Source organism: Corvus cornix, chromosome 2 (assembly GCF_000738735.6).
Source record: "Corvus cornix cornix isolate S_Up_H32 chromosome 2, ASM73873v5, whole genome shotgun sequence".
Classification (NCBI taxonomy): Eukaryota; Metazoa; Chordata; class Aves; order Passeriformes; family Corvidae; genus Corvus; species Corvus cornix.
The window spans coordinates 138,137,981-138,163,114 of record NC_046333.1 but is presented as its reverse complement, the minus strand read 5'-3'; the positions used below and the strand labels follow the sequence as shown (position 1 = coordinate 138,163,114).

The window sequence follows — 25,134 nt, the reverse complement described above, 5'->3', positions numbered from 1 at the left end:
GCCAATTCTTATATTTTTTATTAAGTATGTCTTGGACAGAAAGAGACTTGGAGGGTTTTTTTTTTTTAGATAAATAACATGTTTAGACCAAAATTTTCTCTTCAAAAAAAATGTTAATACAAAACCCACATACATTTTGGATGAATGGATTGCTGTCTGCTGGTATTAACTCCCCAGAAAGAGGGCATCTGAATTAAATCTCAGTACTGCCACTTTGTGTTTATGTTACACAGATTGCTGAGCTCAGTGGGACTAGTTCTGACATTTGGTATTTATTTGTAATACATATAACATGCTTCAGTTCTATAATGTTAGTAGGAAATAATATTTACTTAAATAGACATTGATGTACTTACTTTTTGCTTAAGCATACATATTTTTGTGCATAACATATTTAATATGCTGATCAGAATATGTTCAATATGAGGAATTGATCTGTATATTTTTTATACTTTTCTTGTAGTCATTGTGATTGTATGTTATCTCAGTAATAATCCATACGTATGCATTATATATAGCTGTACATTCGCTCAGACTAAACCCTTGTGCATTTTTTGTAGTGATTTCTTTATTATTACTACAAAAGTCTAGTGTTGTAGATAGGTCATGTGCAAGGGTATAGATATGAGTGATCAATAAATTAACTTCCAAGGTCACTGCTAAATGTTACACCATACATATATTTATGAACTATAAAATTGTGGAGAATTGAAGATGTGTGCAGGCATACTTTAATCAGAAAACGTTAGGTCCTTCATCTGGTTTTTCCTTTATTCATACCAAAAATTACTCTAAGTTAAAAGTGCTAAATAATGTCCAGGGTATTAGGAAATCTCCTACTTCCTTTATATATATTGCAGTGCCTCACAGAATTAAAAAAAAACAAAACAGAAAAAATAGGAACTTTTAATAACTAAAGGAGGTAGCAAAAAATAATAGTATAAAAGCAGCAAATTGTTGGATGATTTCTCAACCTTTTTTAAGTGACTAGGAAAATTTTGAATTTGCAGAGCTTCCTGATTAGAAAAATGTAACAAAATGGAAAAAAAAGGATTGAAAAAATGTTTTTTTTCAAAAATTTATTTTTATTGTTTTCACTTTGCTGCCAGGTTCTGTAGCCACTGCCTGTCGTGATCCTGGTGTCCCCATGAATGGAACTAGAAATGGCGATGGAAGAGAACCTGGAGACACTGTAATTTTTCAATGTGACCCTGGCTATGAACTTCAAGGAGATGAGAGAATAACCTGCATTCAGGTAGAAAATCGGTACTTCTGGCAGCCAAACCCACCAGTCTGTATAGGTATGCAGAAAAAAAAATTAAATAATGCTTTCATAAAAATAGAAATCCTTATGTAATGAATCACACTGTTCTAGAAACTTGTTTAAAGAAAATACATTTACTGCACATCTTAGAAATTATTTTACATCAACCTCTGATAGTCATAACCAAAACCTTTCATCTGTAGTTCTTAGTATAATAGTTCTCATCCTTTCCCTCTAAGAGCCATCTCATTTATAACTTGATGATCTGGGACAGAAAAAGCAAAAAAGTCAATGTCAATGACTACTATCCTTGGTAGCCTATTCTTGGACAAACATTGCAGGGAGGAACTTGCCAGAGATTATAACTGCAAGGAGCACTGCACAGCTTTCAAACACACTCTTTCCTTTAATAACCTTAACTTGGCCTTACCTATTACAAGTAAAATCTGCATTCTATTTGCCTATGCATGCATGCACACCATCTACCCTGTTCATGCAGGACTACAGTACTGACTTGGTGTCTTGGCTATACAACTTAACATGTGAAAGTATTGTTTTCTCTGTTCTTACTCTACTTACTATGCCTTCCTGCATAGTGTGAGTGTATGGGCTTGAAGAAAAGAATTGTCTAGACTATTTTCTGGAAGACAGCAATAAAGTAATATTTTATTGCTCATCTCTTATAATTCTTATATGTGAAAATATGTTTTATATTAATGATAACCGAACATCTGTAAATGTCTAAGTGAAAAAGTAAAAGGAATTCTAGGACTCTGGGCCCTATAGTTAAAATATTCTTTTATCATGCTGGCCTTATTTGATATTGTTGTTTCTAAAATTTAATTTTCAACTGAAAAATAATTGCCCTGCTATAAAGTAGTACCAGCAGTTTTAATCACTATCAATAGTGAGTTGATGATATTGTGAAATAGATTAAATGTAGGTACTCAACTGGCATTCTGTCGATAGCACATATAAAAAAGGCATACACTTGTTTTTTACCTGCATGCATCCATTTACCTAATGCTGGTAAGTTCCACACCTCATGCAAAACACCTACTGTACACAGAGTAGCAAGAATGCTTATTATGATGATTTATTTGTCCAGCTATCAAGCATGAAGTTATCTACTATTGATTTCCTATAACGATACTTTCTTGGGGAATATGAACTGCTAATAGACTAAAATAGTGTGTAAACCTTGCCTTGGAGCTAAGTGATTTCAAAATTGTATGTTGTAGCTCAGTACACCCTGAAGTTCATTGATTTTTTTTCTCCTAACTTGTAATATATTCATTAATTTTGCTCCCGCGACTGTGAATCCAAACTGTGCAATACTTACCCTACAGATAACGTCAACATCATCATGGTTTATCAAAGTTTTAGAAAAAAACAAACATAATTTTGATGAAAGAATAAGAAGGAGGGGTAATTCCTAAGGTGTATAGTTGTACCATATTCTAGATCTATTTTATTCGCTCTTTACACACCAGTGTCTTTTTGAACCTCCTAATTATTAATGCTCAAAACTGGGTAAATATACTTTTTAATTTTTCTTACCTGGGGGAGTGCCTTGGTTGTTTTGATTCCCTTAGTCTTGCCGCTAGCAAAATTTTAAGAATGTCTTCATTTCCAAGGTCATAGCAATGGGAAAATAACAAAGAATTAAATACTGAGTCATATATTTGAATGAAAGATAATAATTAGAAATTCTTCTATACTGAAGAATTTCTGACAAACTATAAATTGGAGAGCATGTCTCTGCCAAAAGACAGTCCTTTTCTTATGCCTGTGCTGCACAAAATAGCTACATGTTTTCCACTCCAAAAATTTTCTGGATCCAATCTTGCTGAGATACCAGAATCTTAAGTGATTGTGTTTCCTTAGTTTTCTCAGGGATGAGATTAAAAATTCTGACATGCAAAAAGACATTTTATAATTCAGGTTAACTATACATTTAGGGGAAGTATAGACTCTCTCCCAGAAGTTTCAGACTTTCTCCAGAAATTCATAGGTCAATTTTTTGGGGGTTTTTTTGGTGGGTTTGTTTTGCTTGTTTTTACTGTTTTGTTTCAAGCAAGGTCTTGTTTATCATATTTACATCTATGAAAAAGGTTTCATTGTAAACAGTTAATTCCAGTGGTGCTTTCTGCAAAATTATCTATATGAAACTAATAGGAAGTAAAATTTCAGAATTTTTTTCATATTTCTTTATGATTATTTAAATTTATCTTCAAACTAGATATATAGAAGAAATTTTTTACAGTTAGGGTGGTGAAGCCACCTGGCTTGTATCAGCAAGGTATGGCTGGCAGGACCAGGGCAGTGATCATCCCCCTTTACTTGGCATTGGTGAGGCCATACCTCAAATCCTCTGTTAAGTCCTGGGCCCCTCACTATATGAAAGACATTGAGATGATAGACTGAGTTCAGAGAAGGTCAACAAAGCTGGTGAAGGGTCCAGATAACAACATTATGAAGATCAGCTGAGGAAGCTGATGTGTAGCCTAGAGGAAAGTAGGCCCAGTGAAGACATTCCTCCACTCAGCTACCTGAAAGGAGGTTGTAATGAGGTGGGTATTCATTTCTTCACCCAAATAATGACAGAATGAAAGGAAATGGCCTCAAGTTGCATCATGGGAGGTTTAGTTGGATATAGCAACAGATTTCTTCATCAGTAGGGTTACCAAGCATTGGAACAGGCTGACCAGGGAAGTGGTTGAGTCCCCATCCCTGGAGGTATTTCAAACAAGTGTAGATGTGGTACTTAGGGACATGGTTTGGTGGTGGACTTGGCAGTGTTAGGTTTATGGTTGGACTCAATGATCTATATGACTCTATAAGAAATTTAAATAACCTTAGAGGTCACAGAATCTCTGTTACAGGAGACCTGAGTGATAAATTACTTTCCTAGGCCCAGATGATCACTTAGTAGAATTAAAATTTCCAAAATTATAAATTTTTATAATCTTACCTAGAATCTTTTGAATAACATTGTAAGAAGTCCTTTCAAAAAAGATCTTTAGAAAACCTGATTATTCTCTTGTTGCTGCATGAAGTCTCAGATAAGGAATGCTGAAGAAAAAAAATTCATTATAACTTCCTTCTTTTTACTATTTATTTTTCTGGACCAAAACTCCACAACATCTGGGAACCTCAAAATCTCATAGAGAAATGTGGTTGTTTAATTCTAATTGTACTTAACGCTATTTTACTTATCTCTGAGTTTGAAAAGTGCAATTACTTGAATATTTTTAAAATTTTATTTATATTATATGCATCTTGATCTGAATTACTAGTCAGTTTTTTCTGGTGAAAAGGCAGATAACTGCATTATCAATGTAAGTAGATCATTTTTCATAGCCTAAGGAAGTTCTTTTAGAATGCCTTTAACAAGAAGTAGAAAGTGGAAAGCTTATCCAGTCAAGTTTTTTTATGTCTGTAGCCAGAGCATTTTTCAAGTTCACAGTATATTCAGAAAAGCCTTGACATAATATTATGCAAACAAAAGGACACAGATTTCAAAAAAAAGTAGTAATATTAGTATTTGTCTAAGGCAAAATGTGAGTACTTTTTTTTTCTTTCTATTAAAGCTTTGTAAATACCTCATTTGTTTCTTGTTTAACTTTTGGAGGACACTAAATGTCAGTGAACAGATTGCTGTTACTTGCTTCTTTGTTTCTTACCTTCTTTCCTCAAGTTCAATCCATTTTTATTCACAGCTCCCTGTGGAGGAAACCTGACTGGCTCATCAGGTTTTATACTTTCACCAAACTTCCCTCATCCTTATCCCCACAGTAGAGATTGTGACTGGACTATCACTGTTAATAGTGATTATGTTATATCATTAGCATTTATCAGGTAAGCTTCTAGTTATAATTTTTAAAGTTATGTTTATAAATTTATTATTGCCAGTTGTTCAGATCTCTGTAGGGTAATATATGTATACTTAATATGACTATCAAAGGGATTAGTAATCACTATCTTTGTTAAAAGTTACAATAAATATGTCGGAGTAGTCAATACACATACAGTTGGAGCTTGGAAACTCATTGCTGTTTCCTTAAAAGCACTCTGCTTACACTGGCTAACGATGGATGGTGCTCAATTTAACTAAGATTCAGTTCCTGAGAAGGCAGCATGGAGTAACTTGCTGAAATGTCTGCAACTTGGGAAGGTCTTTAATGATGAAACATATTGATTCATCATTTTTTGTATGTGAAACCTGCTATTTAGGCAAAATTTCAAAAGTAATCTTTAAATCTAGTTTTATTAGTCCATATAATTTCAGGATACTCAAGATACTTCCTGATGTTCTCGTTATTAAATGGAATTGTTCTAGAATTTTCCTTTATCACAATACAAGACTAAATAGAGCTTAATAGAATTCACAAAGGAACTTTTGCTGTCTGCGCTGTATGTAGCACATGGTGTAAATTAATACATCTATTATGTGTGAAAAATATGCATACCAACTGGGAAATATGCCACAGAAAAGATAAAAATGGTACTTGTGATGTCCCATCAAATTTAAGTTCTTATGCTGGGTGTTCTATAATAGTGTCTTTATTGTTCTGATCAGTCATAATGTGATGACTTCTTTAGAGGGGTAGGTCATATAGTGCTGAATGACATAGCATGTGTTTTGGTGAATTCATTCTAAGGAAATAAATCACGTAATTGTATTTACATAATTAACAATTTAACTATTTCGTTAGTGATTTCAAAATGTTATAAGTTGGTAAGGAAACTTTCTGTTGTGTAGTAGCACTTCTTTTTTTTTGTTAAATATCATGAGCTCAATATATTTAACAATATTCTGGTTTTTATATTCTACATTTAGATATGAGATCCTCCATCTTAGAATAAAAAAAAATATTTTGCAGCGTGACCCCAGATACTATGAACTATGTCTGTCTATGTTTAGAGATCCCAAATTCTGCCAAGTTAAAAAAATCTCAAAATCTGGTCAATTGCTATGATTCTTTGATAGAAACTCAGAAGCTTAGTCTTGGTCAAAGTAGATTGCATCTTTACTGAGAATTGCCTCATTTATGACACAGAGACTGATCTAGAGTGAGTAACACAAAATACTCCACTAAGTACTGTTAAATAGTCTTTTGAGTGGAACTTACTCCAGCTAATCCTTCTAAACTCAAGACAAACTACGGCGCTTAACTGTTAACTTATTACTTTTGCATGGAAATATTTTTGAAATAACCCAGAAGTTAAAAAATGAGCTCTATCAGGTCTTCAATGCCTCCAGTTTTTTCAGTCAGGGGCTACTGTCAAGTAGAGACAACATAGTTTGGATTTTCATTCTTTTACTAACTACCCTTTTTAAAAACTGGGGTTTTTTTATTGGGACAATCTTGCAAGTGAAATTGGTTAACTCTGTGCCTTTAACTAAAATTGTTTGAACTTAACTAATTTAGTTAATAAACTATAATTTAGTTTGAAGGAAAATGTGATGTTTCAATACTTCATCTTAAACTGATCACAGGCAAAATTCTTCTTGCTCCCAGAGATGTGGGAAGATTATCCTCTAGCTGTGTGAAAGTGTTTAGTCTGGCTGGAAGCTGAGTGCATTATATCATAAAGCATTTCTGCCAAGGATTCCAATTGATCTAGATTGTTTATTTTTCTAAACCTTTAGAAATATGTTATTAATTTTTTTCTCTATTTAAAAAGCTTTCCTTTTTTTCCTGGCTAGCAGGAAATTTTTGTTTCTAAGTAATGAAACAAAAGATATAGTATTTCTGTGTTTACTAATAAAACACTTCTACAAACCATTTTTTTCTGACAATGGAGGAATTTTTTTTCCTTTTATTAAAACAGTGGTAGTAAATTTAAAATTTAAGCTAATAAAAGTGAAAATGTTAGGCAAAGCATATTCCATCTGACATTTCCCTTTTGTTTTTTGTTCTCTAGCTTCAGTATAGAACCAAATTATGATTTTCTTTATATCTATGACGGGCCAGACAGTAATAGCCCATTGATTGGGAGCTTTCAAGATAGCAAACTGCCAGAGAGGATAGAGAGCAGTTCAAATACCATGCATCTGGCTTTTCGAAGCGATGGATCTGTTAGTTTTACTGGATTCCATCTGGAGTACAAAGGTAAATAAAATCATTTTTCTTACATATTTATAAAGTTCAATGCACAAGTGCAAATTTTGTTTTAATTTTCCATAGTTTTCTGCCTGGTAATGTTTTTGTTTTGCCTGAAAATATGATAATGTGAATAATCTATTCATACAAGTATAATGTTACAAGCTTGCTAACTTAAAATAAACTTTCAAGTATGATTTTGTTTACCTGTACTGTTGAATTCATGATTCCTTCCAGTCACAAAGCAGGCTTACAAGAAGGCTGGGCAGGCACTTTTCATGATGGCATGTAGTGATAGGACAAGGGAGAATGGCCTTAAGGTGAAGTAGGACAGATTTAGATTAGATATTAAGAAGAAATTCTTTGTTGTGAGGGTGGTGAGGCACTGGAACAAGGTGCCCAGAGAGATTGTGGACTCCCCACCCCTGGAGGTGTTCAAAACCATGCAGCTCTGAGCAACCTGGTCTAGTGGAAGGTTCCTTGCTCATGGCAGGAGCATTTGGAACTACATGATCTTTAAGATCCCTTCCAACCTAAATCATTCTATGAGTCTATGATTCTATGAAAAAATTGGAGACAGCAGTTTTCAGGTTTCAAAAATAATGATGCAGTGGCATTACTTAACAGCATATATACATGTTTTATCCAGAATTTATTTCATTTTTATTTTACATAGCAGGTCATGTTGACTTAGGTGTATTTAAGGTCCTGTAAGATGAAATGATGTGTAGAATCTAGGGATCCAATACTGAAAATAAAAAAAATATTTTCTTCATTTCAAAAGGCTAGACCTTTGTATGATAGACCACAGTAGGGCTGTCTGCCTGTCTCAGATCTGAGGTCATAGCACAGTAAACAAGAAAATATAAACTTGCAAGATATATAATCAGTAGGAACTTTCATAACTGCCTCTGCATGGCTTGATAAACAGAAATATTTGCTATTAGATGAATATGAAAATATTCTGTAAAGACAACCAGAAAGAAAATAGGGGTGATACAGACCTCCTTGGTCTTATTTTCTTCTCCATTTATTCTGAGACTGATTAGTAAGTGAAAATGTATAGAAGGGAAAGAATTATGTATTTATTGCTTTGTAAAACCCATGAAGCGCCTCCTTATACTTTCCTGCAGTCATTGGATTCTACAGATGTCAGGGAAGTTGTCACCACAGTGTGACCTAGTCCTGAAAAGTTAAAAGTAGGTCTCAACACGTTGATGGTGAGCCCAGATGTATGTAGTGCTTCAGTTCACTTAAATATATTCCTTCTTTTCAACTAAATTGAAGAATAATAAATGCAGATGGAAGTGCTATAGGAAGTGATTCAGGGTCACAGAACCTCTGAAGGACAAGAAAAAAAATTATTTTTAAAGAGGCCAATCTTTTTCTTCTGTGCTGTTGAATGAAGTCTTGTCTCACGGAATCCAAAGGGCTTCTCCTGTCCACCAATCCAAGTATGAAGGATATTTATTAGGGAGACAGTCTCTTCAAACTCTTGATCTAGGTTTAAAAAAAAAAGTGAACCGGTGTACTTTGTGAGAGGAACCAGTCTGATTTTTATTGATGCCTCAACATGTGTTATACATGAGGAGGAAAATTACTCCAGGGGCTGTACATGAGCTGGGAGTCCTGTCCCTGGGGACGCTTCGCCTGGCAGGCGATCAGGATAGAGAAAACTTCCATGATCAGTCTGGAAGCTACCCCGCTCACGAGGGGGCCAGATCCCTGGATGCCCAGGAAAAAACACTCGGGAAATCGGGCTATGGGAGGAGCCCTAGCACATAAACGCAGTTAACTGCGACAGAGCTGGGGGCCACTTTCTTTGGGTTTCTTGGAGGTACCAGGGGCTCTCCTGGAGGGTCAGCTTGGCTCCTCTCCCCGCTCCCCCTTCCCCCCAACCTTTTTCTCCCTGCGGTCCTGCTTCTTCCCTGGCTGTCCGTCCTGTTCGCACCTGTCCTGCCCTGCTTCGCCGCTTCCCCGGGGCAGCTCGACGCCGGGGCACCGCAGTGCTCCGCTGTTTCCCCGACGGAGCGGCCACCACCACCTGCAGCCGCTGCGCCCCAACCTTGAGAACCTGCAGTTGCTCCAGGAGCACATAGCCACGGCAGCCTGTTCTTCACCGACAGGAGGGACACACAGCCTGCTGCTGTTGGGAAATTGCGCCCAGCCTGTCCCTGGAACCACACAGACTCGCCGCAGCTTGCAGTTTACACGCTCCATCTGTTCAGCATGCTAAGAGGGCGCCCAGGGTACAGCGGTAACAATCTGTCCCGGTGTTCTGTTTCTCTCTCCGTCTTTCTTTTCCCCTCTTTGCTCCCTTTTCTATCCCCCTTCAGTAGGAACACTTATCTTTCTTTATCAAGAAACAGTTCTCCGATATAATATTGCCGTGCTTATGCTTTATTTTCGTCTGAGAAATCTATCAAAAAGAATCCTCCCCAACTCCCCTTCTAGAGTGGGATGGGACACTTTGTAATCAAGGCAGAATACTATTTCGAACAATTCTGATAGGCCATGTGTGCCACTAAGATGTCTTTCTCTACTTCAAGGAGTTACTGTGCCAGAAAAGTGCTGTAGCTATCAGCACATTTTTAAAGGGACTCATAAGTAATGGGAGGATGCAGGTATGTGTTTATGTGTGTATCTGTAAGTGAGGGAAGCTGGAAAGTGGAATCAACCTAATCTTAATTTTCCTTGTTCACCTGAGAGGATTATAACTCCTGCTTTTCTCACAATAACTGGAGTATGCATTTCAACATCTTCTTAAAAAAAAAAGAGACATAAAAGGAGGAACTATTTCAATTCACATAAAAATTTCAAGTACTATGAAATTTGGACAGCTCAAAATCCCTTAAGCAGATGACCAGCTTGCTTAGTGAATTTTCCCATTTTTACAGGGAATATCTGATAAATGTTCCTCTGCACTGTTTAATATAGGTGTATCATAAGAAGTCTTACTGTATGGCCATTCCTTGAATCCTGTGTTCAGTTTTGGACCCCTCACTACAGGAAAGATGTTGAGGTTCTGGAGCCGGGGCAGAGGATAATGGAGCTGGTGAGGGGTCCAGAGTAAAAGTCTTATGAGGTGCTGCTGAGGGAGCTGGCGTTGTTTAGTCTGGAGAAAAGGAAGGAGACCTTACATTCTCTACAACTACCTGAGAGGAGATTGTAGTGATGGGAGGGTTAGCCTTTTCTCACAAGTAACAAGCAATAGAACAAGAGGATGATTTACCAAAAATTTGAGTATCGATCTAATATCAATATCCAACTGAGGCAGACAAAAACTCTCTAACAGTTTAGAGTTAGAAAGTGTATGTTTTATTTGGTGCCAGGCACTGCGTGGGACAGCTCCCTAAGACGCAGGGCCCCGATACAAGCAAACACGATACCTTTTATTTCCAAATATTATGAATATCCAAAATACAAAATGCATATTCATAACATTAACACCTCCCATTCTCCACTTCATATGGAAATGAGCTTAAATGTCATTAAGCATGTGTAGTGTGTGTTCTGAATTGAGTCGGTGGTCTTGAATTGGGTCAGTGGTCCTAAGGAAGATGAAGTAACATCTTCCTTGCTTTGACCTTTTTGCCTTTCTGAGTTTTAACAATTCTAATTACTTTAGTGACCTCTAAGTTTCCTCGTGCATTACTTTTGGATGGGCTCCCACAAAGGGAGGAAATTGGTAATTGTCTTTATTCTATACACCAGCTTATCAGTGTTTCTGCTCATTATTCTAAGCACATCTAAACAAACATGCAAATGACAGATCATCAGTTATTTGGTAATCAGTTACTAACATCTAAAATTCTATATCATCAATTACTTGGTAATCAGTTACTAACATCTAAAACTCTATTTCAGGTCCAGCTCTCCTAACTATTTTGATTAACCCTCACTGGGCCCAAGCCTACTGCTGAAATCCCAAGCAAAATGACTAAAATCTTTATGTTTCCTCTAAATCTGTGTTTCAAGGAAGTGGGCTTAAGTTACACCAGTCTAAACCAGAGAAGGTTTAGATTGAATCTTAGGAAAGGAAGTCTTCATGGGAGGGGTTGTCAGTTGTTGAACAGGCTGCCAGGGAAGTGGTAGGATCCTCAACCCTGGAAGTATTTGAAAGATGTGTAGATGTGGCACTTAGGGACATGGTTTAGTGGTGGATTTGGCAGTGCTGGGCTTACAGATGGGCTCAATGATCTTAGAGGTCTTTTCCAGCCTAAGTGATTCTATGGTTCTATTCTATTATTCTATAAATAACATGGGTAGAAAATCAGCTTGACTGCTGAGCTGAGGCTCTTGGCTAGTATTAATTGTGATTAATAATGCAGCCAGTATTCTCTTTGTTAACAACCTGTATGATGGGACAGAGCAAATTTGTGAACGACATCAGTTTGGAGGGATATGTCAGTGCTACTCAAAGGATCTTATGAGGTTATAGAATCAGACTGACAGGAGCCCTGAACTAAGTGTTCTGGTTTCAGCTGAGTTAAAGTTAATTTTCTTCCTAGCAGCTGGTGTAGTGCTGTATTTTGGATTTAGGATGAGAATAATGTGGATAACATGCTGTTTTGGTTGCCGCTGGCCAGTACTTAGACTAAGTCAAGGACTTAGCTTCTCATGCTGCTTTGCTGGTGAGGAGTCTGGGGAAGCACAAGAAGCTGGGAGGGAACACAGCCACAATAGCTGACCCCAACTTTTCAACGTGATATTCTGGCCTGGGGGAGACTACTTAGATACTGGATGGGCATCAGTCAGTTGGTGATGAGCAGTTGTTTTTCATTTACATGATTTTTTTTTCTGGAGTTTTATGTCTGTCTTTTTTTTTCCCCTTTCCATTAAAATTTATTATTATTTCTATTAATATTATTGCATTTTATTTAAACTGTTAAGCCATTCTTATTTCAATCCACAAATTTTCTCAGTTTAACCTTTCCAGTTCTCTCCCGCATACCACTGTGGATCCCACTGAGTGAGAAGTTGCATGGTCCTTGTTGCTGATGGGCTAAAACATAACAGTCCTTTTTGGAAAGTTGACTGCAGGTCTGACCAGAGTGTGTTAAAACAAATTTGTTTTAATAATCTATTATGTTAGTTTAATAGTCACTGATCACAATGTTGACTTATTTGGAGTCAGAGTTGTTGTGCTTGTTTTGAGAATAGGGTTATGTAACAACTTACTTTCTATGTTCTTTTTTTGTTACATCTGGGAACTGGATTAAGGACATAATTTTGATGGACTGTGTAACACTGGCTTAAAATATGATAAAATAAATCCTGCTTGTCAGACTAATCTGGTATTTTTGCTCACTATTGCTGTCATATCTGTACTTTTAGGGAACCACCTCTTGAAAACTATTAATAGTCCCAACCTTTATCTTTTCTCCTCAGAGAGCCAATCTATGGGGCAGATAAGGGGGAACACTTGCCCCACTCCTGCACCTTTCCTTTCATCTTCATCTTTCCATTCTCCTCCAGGCTAATTTCAATAGCTCTTGAGAATTTTGAATATCCTTGAGATGTTCAAACCAGCGTATTCATATTGTGGTGTCTCCTGAATGTGTTTCAGGTTTTCTTTGAGGCTAAACAATTATTTAGGAATACTGCTGAGACATATGCTCTGCAGCTGATCATTATAAGTTGCAGGCTGCATGGGATAGTATGGGTAAGTACCAAAGACAGTGGGCACCTCCAGTGTTTTGGTAGTTCAGCCCTGAACAAGTGCAGAATCCTGAAAAACTAGGAAAATATTTGGGAAAAGCATCTTGTCACACTAGCAATTCCAGAGAGACACAAATCATTGCGATGTGCTGGGACCTGGCCTGGGCGTACCAAGCCCTGTTCAACATAATTCCCTATCCTCAAGTGGAGGAGGTCTCTGGATCTGACAGCAAAACAGTGGGAACCCTGGCTACTCCAGCTGCCATGACAGGCTTTGCAACTGAACCAGAGGAACAACCTGTGCTGCTATCAGTCACCCCTACACACAAACAGAAGGAGTATTGGATGCAAATGTCAGCTTGTTTGGTAAGGAAAGAAACTCCTAGTAAGAAGGAAAAGGAGGAGGAAGTGGATGAAGAGGGCTACTCCAGAGGGCCATCACAAGAGGAGGAGGAAGAGGAAGAACCCATAAACAAGTCAGTGACCATACAATCGGCAAATAGTCACCTTGGCTGCTCCAGTGCTGGGTTAACAGGGTCAGTAACCTCAAATTGAGGGTAACGTCCAGCACACAGAATCCCTTTCTAGGGAAGGGGGCATTAACAAACGGATTGAAGATGGGACATAAGCCCTCAGCTTCTGAAGGTGATTCCCTCCAGGCATGAGGACAAGGTTACCTTCTAAGAAGATACTCTAATCCATTCAGGCAAATGGATCACCATGAAGAGAGGTATCCAGTACCTGAAGGAATTAGCCATACTGCAGGGGATTTATGATGACCTGGATACTGGGCAGTTACCCAAAGATACGGAAGTCCAGTGCAAATGATCCATATGCTGTAAGTTTTTACAGAGCACATCGAATGACAGTTTAATATGGAAAACAAGAGTCATGCACACATACAGAGCAAAATAAGGAATTAATTTATCAATTCCCATGGGCAGGCAGATGTCCAGCCATCCCCAGTAAAGCAGGGGTCCATCACACATAATGGTGACTAGCGAAGACAAATGCATAACTTCAAATGTCCCTCCCTTCCTTCTTTTTGTCCCAAATTTATGTGCTGGACACGACATCATATGATATGTACCCCATACCATATGGTATGATCCAGCTTTGGTCATTTGGGGTCAGCTGTCCCAGCTGGGTTTGCTCCAACTGCCTAATGAGGGAGTGTTGCAAGGTGGTGGAGAATGCTGGCAAGACATCAATCCCTTGGGACAGCAACTGTGATTTGTGAGTAAACTCTGGATTTCTCTTCTTGTTTTTGTTTTGCTGTTCCACCTCTAAACTATGGAGGAACCGTGGAAGGACTCTTGGCTCTCAGAGCTGCATATGGATATTTATCTTAAACTTGAAAAGATTCTTGAACGATTTGTAAATTTTAGCTTAATTCAAGCTCAAAAGGAACTGAAACACTTCCTGGCATGGTTGTTTAAGAACTTTTTCTACATCTCTTGGGACTTGATTCTTACCAAAGACTTTTGGAACACCGTTTGGACACAGTTAATTTCTGAGTCAAAATATATGCCGATGGAAGAATATTTTCGTGAATATTATTTAATTACCGAGACTGTTGAACAATGTCAGCTGTGTCCTTGCAAATGGAAGCGTGCCTCAGGGACCGTGCGACCCAGGCCACGTGCGCCGAGCGCTCTGAGAGCAGCAGCGAGGCAGTTCCTGCAAGTGGGCAGAGTGACACGAGCTGCAGTGTTGACAGCAGAGCGAGGCGTGGTGGGAGCAGCGCGACCTGGCGGTGCCCACCTGGCCCCGCGCAGCGCGTGGTGGAGCGAGCCCCATGAACGCCTGACCAAGAGGGGCGGTGCGCGGGCGGCGATGGCAGCGGAGCAGAGCTGCGTGAAGCCCAGGCACACACCAGGATGGAGCTGTTTGCAAGGCGTGGGGGGCCATCACTCGGAGGCCCGGTTGAGACGTGGGCGCGGTGCCAGGCAGAGGTGGCAGCAGCGGTGGCACGTGAGGAGCTGAGCTGAGCGGCGCGGCGTGGCTCGGCCCGTGCAGCCCCGAATGCGACCCCGGGAAGCCGAAACCCTGTGACGAGAGGATGTAGGCACAAGCAGCCCCAACGGCCCTGGCAGCCCTGGCAGCTCCAGCAGTTCCAACACGGGAGCAAGTGAAAGCAAAAACACAGCGAGACAGAAAACAGCAGCCACTCGGAAAAAGGAAAAGATCATCATAGCTAAAGTTTTAGGAATAGTAAAATGCTATAATGTTAAATAAAATTATGGTTTTATAACAAGATGTGACAACCAGGAAGACATATTCATTCATAGAACTGCTATTAAAAAGAATAACCCCAAAAAATATATCCCAAGCTTAGGAGATGGAGAAGTAGTAGAGTTCAAGATTGTCCAAGGAAAGAAAGGCTTACAAGCAGCAGAGGTCACTGGGCCTGATGGTGTTTCTGTGAAAGGCAGTATATACGCTGCAAATCGTAGTCATGTTAGACAATATCCCCATTATAAACAGCCCATACAATCTCCCTTTCCTAATCCCACCTTTCCCTTTTATCCTGTATCCTATAAACCCCAGTGTGTTCCCAATCTGTTTTTTCACCCATGGTTTCCCTCACAAAACCATACCTTTACCAATAGTTTCACCAAAAATCCCTTTCCAATGCTGAGTTAAGGATGACGAGGGTGGGGAAAGAATTTAACTATTGTTGTTTAGAGTTCCAACAGGTACATATGGAAGAAACCTTCTCCTGCCTCAGCTTCCCCACAAAACATACTCGGAGAGTCCTGTCTCCCTTCTGTCAGCCTTAAGATATTACAGAAAAAAAATCCGTTTGGACATTTAAGGACTCAGGAGGGTGGCTTGTTTTGTTTGAAACTGTTTTTCTTATGTTTATCCAGTTGTTTTCAATGTTAAGTTTTAAATCTCTTTTTGTTAAAAATAAACGGGTGAAGTGTTGGGGTTCCTCCCCCTTGCCATGTGGTCCTGGGAGAGGGGCCCCAGGGTAGAGGCAGGGCCTATGGGGTTTCTCTACTCCCTGGTCAGCCTCGTTCCCCATTGGTTGTTTTGTGTTCCCCTGCCCAGGAAGGACCCTCTGGTCCTGTGATTGTTCAGTTCCTCGGCAGTCACCGGCCATGTGGCTGGAAAATAAACATCTCTGAAAATATCTACCAAGAATCGGTCCGTATATTCTTTTCCATGGGCCTCGTTGTCTGATACACGTGTTGCAGGAATCCCCACTGCAACAGCAAGGTAGTGTTGAAAAGACAGAGCCAAGGTCTTCTCAGGTGCACATAGTGATCAACTGAGAGCTAATGGACACAAGTTGAAATAAGAGAAATTTCAATTACATATTAAGAAAAAATTAATCACTCTGATGTTAGTCAAATGTTGGAACTGCTTGCCCTTAGATGATGTCATCTGAATCCTTTAAAATCATAACTGGACTGCACAGAGCCCTAGGTAACCTAATCAAATTGGCCCTGATGTTCATGGGGGTTGTACTACATCTCTTTCAACCTAAATTTTTCTGATGTGATGAAATTAAATTTTTTATACAAATTGTAACTCGTGCAGTTGTGGCCTATATGTACACTAATTCTATTTTAAGTGACAGTGTACTCAAGTTACACTTCATTGGTGGGCCGTATTTTTCAGATCCAAATCTCAGACTGACCCATGTCCCAGGTCTGATCTGTAACCATGTCTCTGGTTCAGTTTTATTCCCATTCTCTCTCCCTCACTTCATTTCTATGTTATAATGGAAGAAAAGCTTATTAGCCCTATTAAGCACTCTGGAGAATAATTATGGAATGCTTGCTATAGTTAGGTATGTCTGTAATATTATCTCTAAGAAGTCTATTATGGCTTTATTCTTTTCGAGATGTAGGGATGGACTAGTAAGTCATCACGTTCTGGACAAAGCACCTGCTTTTCTTGGCTTTCAATATTGTTTTCCATGCACTGAGATAGTAGTTTTCAGGAGGATTTTGGCATCATTACTCTATGTTATTCAACAGAGACTTCCTTGTTGATCTTGAGATTGAAACAGCATGTGTCACTGTTTTCAGCCTGTATTTCAGAGCCTTACTTGATCCGGTGGTGTGACAATGTTATCAGAGAAGTAAATGCTAGTTTGGTTGAAGCTTGTTGCAAAATTTTATTGTTTACAAAAGGAATTGATACCTGCTATGCACATCCAAGAGTGTAACGTTACTGTAACCCAAATCTGAACTGCCTAATGAAAAAAAAATATTTCCTGCCTACTTATTACAGAAAATAATTTTTAAAATGCTCCTATAGAAAAAAATCTTTATGTTAATACAGTACTTGCTAAATCTGTCACTGCCCTTATGTGGTTTTAATTTAATGATACTAGTATTCTTGGGAAAAAGCCAGGAAGGGCTACAGGGGTGTGGTAGTTTGGTGGTTTGTGTCAAACCACCTCAAGGGGTAATCAAGGTCTTGAGTTCCTCAGTTGGAGCAACATGACAGCAGTGGTGAAGAATTTTCCCTCCTGTCTCCTGGGAGCACTTAAAAATTTGCGGAAACAGTCTTCTTACTTGCTCTTTTTTTCACTGGTTCTCAGCCAGATCTGATGAATCCTTTTGCCACATTTGATTTATTCTTCATACACTGTAGTGTATTCTATTAACTTTTTTTACAACTTCACTTAGCAGTTCCTTCAGATTTGCAAAAGTAGTTTTAAGGTGCTTATTATTTCAGGCTTTATTTTTCAGAATTGGTATTAAGAAAATGTATTTCTACAGTGACATTGTTACTGTTTAGTCAGCAATTTCAGGAGCCTGTCACAACTATAATTTTGGGGAAAAGAAAATTACAGGGCTGTATTTTTTCCCTAGAGATAATTTGTGCTGTGACAGATCATTCTTTTCTCAATTTTTGATTTATGCACCAGACATAATAGATTACTTTATTTTTTCACTTTTTATTTTTTCATCTAGTACTAATATCTGCTTTATCTGTGTATCTTCTAGAATTATGAAACATTTTGAATTATTTTTGTCATAAACACGAGAATAATGATCTCACATTAGAAATTGTGAATCATTACAGGTGTAACAATATTGGTTCCATAAGAGGGAAAAATGATATTGTATTGATTTTCTAAAATATTAGTTGTAATCCTAAATTAGATTATCCTATTTTTTTTTCCTAAATTTGATAATTTGGACTTGAAAGAATTTGAAATTTGCCCTGACACCTGCCAGACTTCTCAAATGAAAATGTGGTTGGCTTACATAATGGTTATTAATATCTGTGTGATACCTTACAAACTTTCTAGTAAATTGCATCTTTCAACTTTTCGTTGTCCATCCAAATTTTTGAATGAGTGTTAAATAAGTTTTAGACACCACACTACAACTACCTGTATGAGTCAATATGAATATCTAATACCTGTTCTTAATGATTAAAGATGTACTGTAACTATTATTTGTTATTGTGTTGTTTTTCATATCAGAATCATGCTCTGTAGATTATATATGCAAATCATAATAAATTTTTAAATGCATTAGGAGATCTTCATGTTCTTTTGGAAAATGTGAAATTGAAATTTCAAAAGAATTATTCTGTGTTTCCATCTACAAATCCAAACACGATGTAATTATTTATCTCCTCTCAGAAATACTGAAACATAGAAGTGTCCTTGAGGGATGTACTTAGTTCATTAGCTTGGCTCTAGTAGGGACCAGTAGTTTATGTGTGGCCAAACTATATAAAAGTCAAATAAATAATAATTGTTCTTGCTTATCTGTAATTTTTCAGAAACTTCAGTTTAGGTACTGAAAGAATCAGATAAAGTGTCTTTTTATTTAAAACTCTTAAAAAGCCTTCCAGGAAGTTCAAAGCTCATATAGTCTTTTGGCAACCATACCTACCTGTAGCAGAAAGTTCCACAGTGCAAATATGCCTGGTAAATAAACACTTTTTTTGATGTATTTGAAAGCTGGCACTGATCTTGTAGAAAATGAAGAACTGTTCCCTATTAGCTTTCTCCACAGCACCCTTAAATGTTAAAGAAAATCTGAAATTTCCATCTTCTGCTTGATAAATTATATTATTGCAGAGTCCATCCTGCACAGCACAAAATCATCTGCTTTACTCCAGCTTCTACATAATACATTTACTCTTTTTTCCTTAAAGGAAATTACATTTTTTTCTTAAATGTTGTACTTTTCTCACCTTCTGTATAATAATGCTGTTAATTAAAAATGTTGAGTATTTCTTTTTGTGCACTTTGTTACTGGACATTGGTATTCACATTATGGAAGTAAGAGGGAGGCAAATATCCAACCATATGCATGTGTTTGAATTTATTTCAATATTTTGAAACAAATAGGTATAAATGATCAAAATTGAGATACATTTAGAGAATATTTTATATTTTTTCCTCCAATGAGGGATAAATATGTATATGAAAATACACCATTATATCATATACACATAGAAATTCATTTGGGGTTTTTAATTTTGAAGAAATTCTTGTTTGCATACCTCTTATTTTGTAAAAAATTGCTCATATTGATGTCTTCCATTTACCAGTTTTCACATCACACATTTTAAAACCAGGATGTACCTTATCTACTGGAAAAATATCCACATATCTAAATTAATCTAACTACATAAATTTATAATTTATCACAATGAATTCTGAAAAAAAAATGGAGCATTATAGGAACTACCTTTAAAAAAGGACAAAAGACATGGTTTCAGTCACTATATAGTAATTTGTACAGTTGTTAGAATGAAGTAGAGAAAATATTTGATGGAAAGGCCTCTTAAAAAAACCTCAGGTTCTACAGGGTGCTCAAAGAAGACCTCAAGAGAACTCCAGGAAATACTTACTTAATTATATTTATTTTTATTATTTATTCATTCTAGATTATATTTAGAATTGTATTCGCATTTTTTTCCTCTACAGCAAAACTTCGCGAGTCTTGTTTTGATCCTGGAAATATAATGAATGGAACAAGACTTGGAATGGATTATAAACTGGGTTCCACTGTTACATATTACTGCGATGCAGGTTATGTTCTTCAAGGATACTCTACACTAACATGTATCATGGGAGATGACGGAAGACCTGGATGGAACCGAGCCCTGCCCAGCTGTCATGGTAAGAACAGTTTTTCGTTTATTTCAGTTGCTGTTGTCATTACTCTTGCTTTGTAATAGGCAAGAAATAAGTTAAAAATTGGAAGTGATTTTAATAATATTCTTTTTCAGGAAAAAGCCCTTTTCAATGATATATGTAATAAAAGATATATGTGACAACTCAGGAAACTACTGATTCAAGTTTTTATTAACATTGGATAAATAGTCTTATTATTGTGAATAGAGCTTAGTAGTAATGTCATTCTCCATGTCAACATGTGTTCTTCAATTAACTTACAGCAGAATATAGAGATATACACCATATATGTATTTAAATACAACATTAAGTATACTTTGGGTGTCACAATATATGCTTGTTTCTTTTTGTTATTACTGGTTTTGAAAACACTCCGATGAAATATTTTGTATATACCACATTACAACATTTAAGTTCTTGGGCATGTGGTCTGTAGAAAAGTTAAGCCTTGAAATGCAGGAAAGATCCAATTATTCAAACTTTTATGGATATGAAGTCTACTCATGACAAGATTCTTCTGACTTTCATTGTATGATCATTGACTGTCTCAAGCATCAGCATTTTCAGATTTAAACTCTAAGAAAAGATATGTTTTATTTTAGTGATTTAACAGAAATTGATAACTACTTGCAATTTTCACTTTTTGAAAATTCACATATTCTGTACGATCAAGCACAAAACTTCTCCCATGTATGCAGATATTAATAAAACTAACATTTATTTCAAAAGTTAAAATAAAATCTAATTACCGTGTTACTTTACATTCCTTTTCACAACTTGAAGACAAAATACCTGTTAAATCCATTTCCAATTTGAAGTTCAAATAGTTTAAATAGAATATGGATTTTCTTTGTTGCATACTTAAATTTCTGTTGCAAGTGGATGGTGGAGTACTAGCAAAACCAAAACAAAAAAATCCTGAAATCTGAAGAATATCCAATATTATAAGCATTTGAAGAAGTTCAGTATTTCCATTATCTACCAAAACCGTCATACTACTGAATTCCAAAACTCAGTGGCATCAAATTGGGACACTGACCCTTGCAAGTGTTTGGAAGTTTGTTCAAACTTCTAAAATCTCTGCAATGGAAGTCAAAAGATTTTCCTCATTTTAAAATGAGAGATGAACATTGTTTTTTGGAGAGGAGTTGGTGAAGAAGGTTGCTGTATATCATAGGGAAAAGATTCCCTTTTTTTGGAAGGTCTTTTTGATAGGTAATGAAAGATAAAAAAATACTTTATGATGCAATAATTTTTTCTATTAGTGTCACTTATAATCTACTTAGAAATCTTCCAGTGCTGTCTGTTGGAAAATTCAGTAGTGTTTTGCTTGGAAGTACTGCCCTTGTAATAAAGGGGAAAAACAAATTTTATTATTAAAGAAGTAGTGGATGTCTCTCACTGATTCTAACTGGACCATTCTCTTTCCTGGATGAAAAAGGCCTGATTTCAAAGATAACAAACCCCATACTTCTTTAGAATATGATGGCACAGAATAGATATTTTCACTTGTTTTTCTTATATTGCTTTTTCCTCCAGTTAAGAGCCAATGGAGCTTTGTAGTTATGTTGCTGTGATATATTACAGTGTATTTGGACCACGTTATCAATGCTTTCCACTTTTGTGTGATTTACGTAGAGAAAAACAGAACTTTTATATAGATGCAAGAAAGATGATATCAGTTAATTAGCTTTCAGTTACACAGAGCTGGGAGAAAGAGTTGAAGAGATGAATTTAGCTCCTGAAAACCCGTCTCACCTACACAATAAAATTTGCATAGTAGAAGTCAGATTCCTCCATTCTGCAGTTTGTATTTTTGCAGCTCCATTGAAACTGATAGAGTTACAATGAAATATACATCTCCGTGTGTATGGGCGGTTTATTTAGTTAATTAATTATTTACAAGAAAAAATATTGAGCCTGTGAAGTCCCTTTATACCTGTAATATTTTGATCTAATATTTTAGGTGTGGAGTAAAAATAGTTTTTATAAAGTTGCCTATTATGCTCTCTAAATCTTTACATCTTTAATATCAAGTTAGAATCCAGGGGTTTTTTTTAAATTCTTTTGAGCCATATTTAACCATATAGATTTATAGGGAGAGTGAGGCTGGTAAAAGGGAAATACTACAAATTAGTATTTTCATTCTGTGCATATTTCACACTAAGTAGGTTAAAGGAGTGGAAGGGAGAACCTTCAGCGTTCCAGATGGCTCACAGCTCAAGGGAGATGCTTTACAGCAGATAGAACTGGTCTTGTAAAGAATCACAGAATTACAGAATATACTGAGATGGAAGGGATCCACAGGGATCATCGAGTCCACCTCCTGGCCCCGCACAGCACCAGGAGTCACATCTTGTGCCCGAGAGCATTGTCCAAACTCTTCTTGAACTCCGTCAGGCTTGTTGCTATGGGTGCTCTCACTTGCCTGTGGAGCCTGTCCCAGTGAGTGCCCAAAAACCCTCTGGGTGAAGAATGCTTTTCTAATATCCAACCTAAACCTCTAGTGACACAAATTCAGGCCATTCACTAGGGTCCTGTCACTGGTCACCACAAAGAAGAGCAATGCCTGCCCATCCTCTTCTCCTCATGAGGAAGTTGTAACTGCAGTGACGTCTCCTCAGTCTCCTCTGGGTTCTCCAGGCTGAACACTTAGTGACCTCAGCGGCTCCTCATACGGCTTCCCCTCAAGGTCCTTCACCATCTTCACTGCTAAAAGCTGCAATTCTACCTTTATTCCCTAATACCTGTTTTGACCTAGTCTTACATTCATTAGGCATGACTTGCACTAGGTTGAAATAACTTTTTAAAATTACCTCAAACCTCTTTATTAAGTGTGGGAAGTGAACCAAATCATTGGCTTCATTCTTTTATGAACAGATGCTAAGATTATCTAGGCTAATATGCTAAGCTATTTGGTGTTTCACCATGGATGTTAAGAACAGGGTGTAATGAACATATGCAGATGCATTATTAGTATGATTTCTCATAACTTCACCAACTATAGGTAATTTAAAATTTTTGGTAGCTAACAACAATTTTTTACAGAGTAGCAAAAAGCCCAGTAATGGGAAATCGTGTTCATAACTGAAAGTGAAAACCTTTTTCCTACCAGAAAAAATAATTTATTGATCACTAAAACATTTTATTACATTTCATTACAGATGTTGAATCCTTGGAAATATTTGAATCCAGGCTTCAACATAACTCCATCTGTAAGATATATCTAACAATATCCAATATTTTTATAACTGCCTATGATAATATGCCTATGCCTATGATTTAGTTACTTTTTTTTTGGTACCATATCCAATTCAGAATATTCTTTAAGTTTCTTTTGATCTGTATTAACTTATTATGGCTATTTGAGGCAGCTCAGATCAGGTTTATATCTGAAAAATTTAGGATAGAAGAGTGCACAGAAAAGCATAATCATACTGCTTACTGTTCTGTAATATAATAAATGCTGACAACTTTTTCAGAAATCATTCAACATTAATTACTTAATGAGCATCTTTATAGGTCACATTTTTATGCACTTTTTATATAGTGACCATACGAAGAGCTGCTATTTAGCTCTATTTCAAAATTTGAATGAGGAATAAGTTGGGCAGCTGCAAAAGCCAGAATATTCCTGAAGCTAATGAAGCTGAATGTTACTGTTGATGAGATGCTCTTTGTCTCTTTTATAGTTCCAAACTAATGGTCAGTTTAACCACTTAAGCAGCGTACTTTGCTCGAAATTGTCATATGTTGACTACTTACAAAGCATTTCTCACTTTCTTTTTGCCCAGAACAATGTTTGTTTTGTAGGATCACATAGACAATGACCTGAGTACTTAAAAGTAGAACTGAAATCAATTAGAATTTTGCTTTGAATACAAAAGTGCTATTTAAGTTCTTAGTACTCTGAAAAGTTAAGAATTAACAGCCAAACTTGAAAAATTGATTGAAAGTCCTTTGAAAAAATTACAAAGTATTTTATTTTATTTTACTTTATTTTTATTGTGATTGAACTATCTTCAGAGTACTTATTTTTGTTCCCAAGCTTCCACTGCCCATTTCTCACAAATCTATATCCATTGCTTTACCAGTCCAAGCTTTCCTTCCATATAGTCAGTGGAGAGAGAGACAGTCTTCTTAAAAGGTCATCAAAGGGGATTCAAAGAGCTTGTTAAGAAGGTATATTTTCCCATTTGTGTCTGGAGTGCATTAAGAGGATTTAATCTGCTTGCATGCTCAGCAGGATATGACTTAGAGAAACAACATAGGAAATACTACATCTAGAGAAATATCTGAATATACTGTGTGGAAGCAGTATATGTTTGAGCTGAAAGCATACAACAAACTCTACTTTGGAGGGATGTATGTGTTAAAATTTAGCACTTAGATGTCCAAGTAAAGGAGTAGGCGTCTAAGTCCTATAAACCTCACACTACAGATGCTTTTTGGTATGAGCACACTCATTATTCCTCCTCTGTGGAAAGGAGGCCATTGCACACCAAGAACTATCAAGTCAAAAAGCCAAAATGAGAAAATCTAGCTTCCATATAGTGGATTTTGCAGGTACTGACTAGAGATTTAGTTACCAGTAAATACTTCTGGGAGACAGTAGCCTCCTTTTTCTGAACACATGCGACTGATATTTTTACTGTAAAATACGCAAATTGTTTTGTGAATAGGAAACAAAATTAATATCTTTCTCTATGGCTATGCACACTGCTGGTATTTTGATGAAGACCCCAGGGTTTTTTCTAAATGTGATTGAGTTAAAATCTTAGCTTTTCTTAAAGATGTTCTTTCCATATCAGAAAAAGTTTGAAAATTTTACTGGAAATAACTATAAATATTAATAATTCTAGAAAGATTGGAAAAGAAAACTAAATGCAGACACATGCTTATATCCACAGCAAGCATTTCTCTGAGTGTCTGACCTTTTGCATGTACATTTGGAATTCATAATATGGCTTTAC

General features: G+C 36.9%; 1 protein-coding gene across 3 annotated transcripts in view; it reads left to right on the top strand.

Annotated features, from left to right (window-relative positions):
* Nucleotides 1-25,134, top strand: part of CSMD3 (CUB and Sushi multiple domains 3) — a 613,513-nt gene that overhangs the window by 427,029 nt on the left and 161,350 nt on the right. For all 3 annotated transcript variants that reach the window (XM_010404839.4, XM_010404843.4, XM_010404841.4), the window contains 4 exons: nucleotides 1,110-1,301; nucleotides 4,987-5,125; nucleotides 7,196-7,383; nucleotides 19,952-20,146. In XM_010404839.4, coding sequence (XP_010403141.2) covers nucleotides 1,110-1,301; nucleotides 4,987-5,125; nucleotides 7,196-7,383; nucleotides 19,952-20,146 — 714 coding nt within the window. The remainder of the gene's footprint in view (nucleotides 1-1,109; nucleotides 1,302-4,986; nucleotides 5,126-7,195; nucleotides 7,384-19,951; nucleotides 20,147-25,134) is intronic.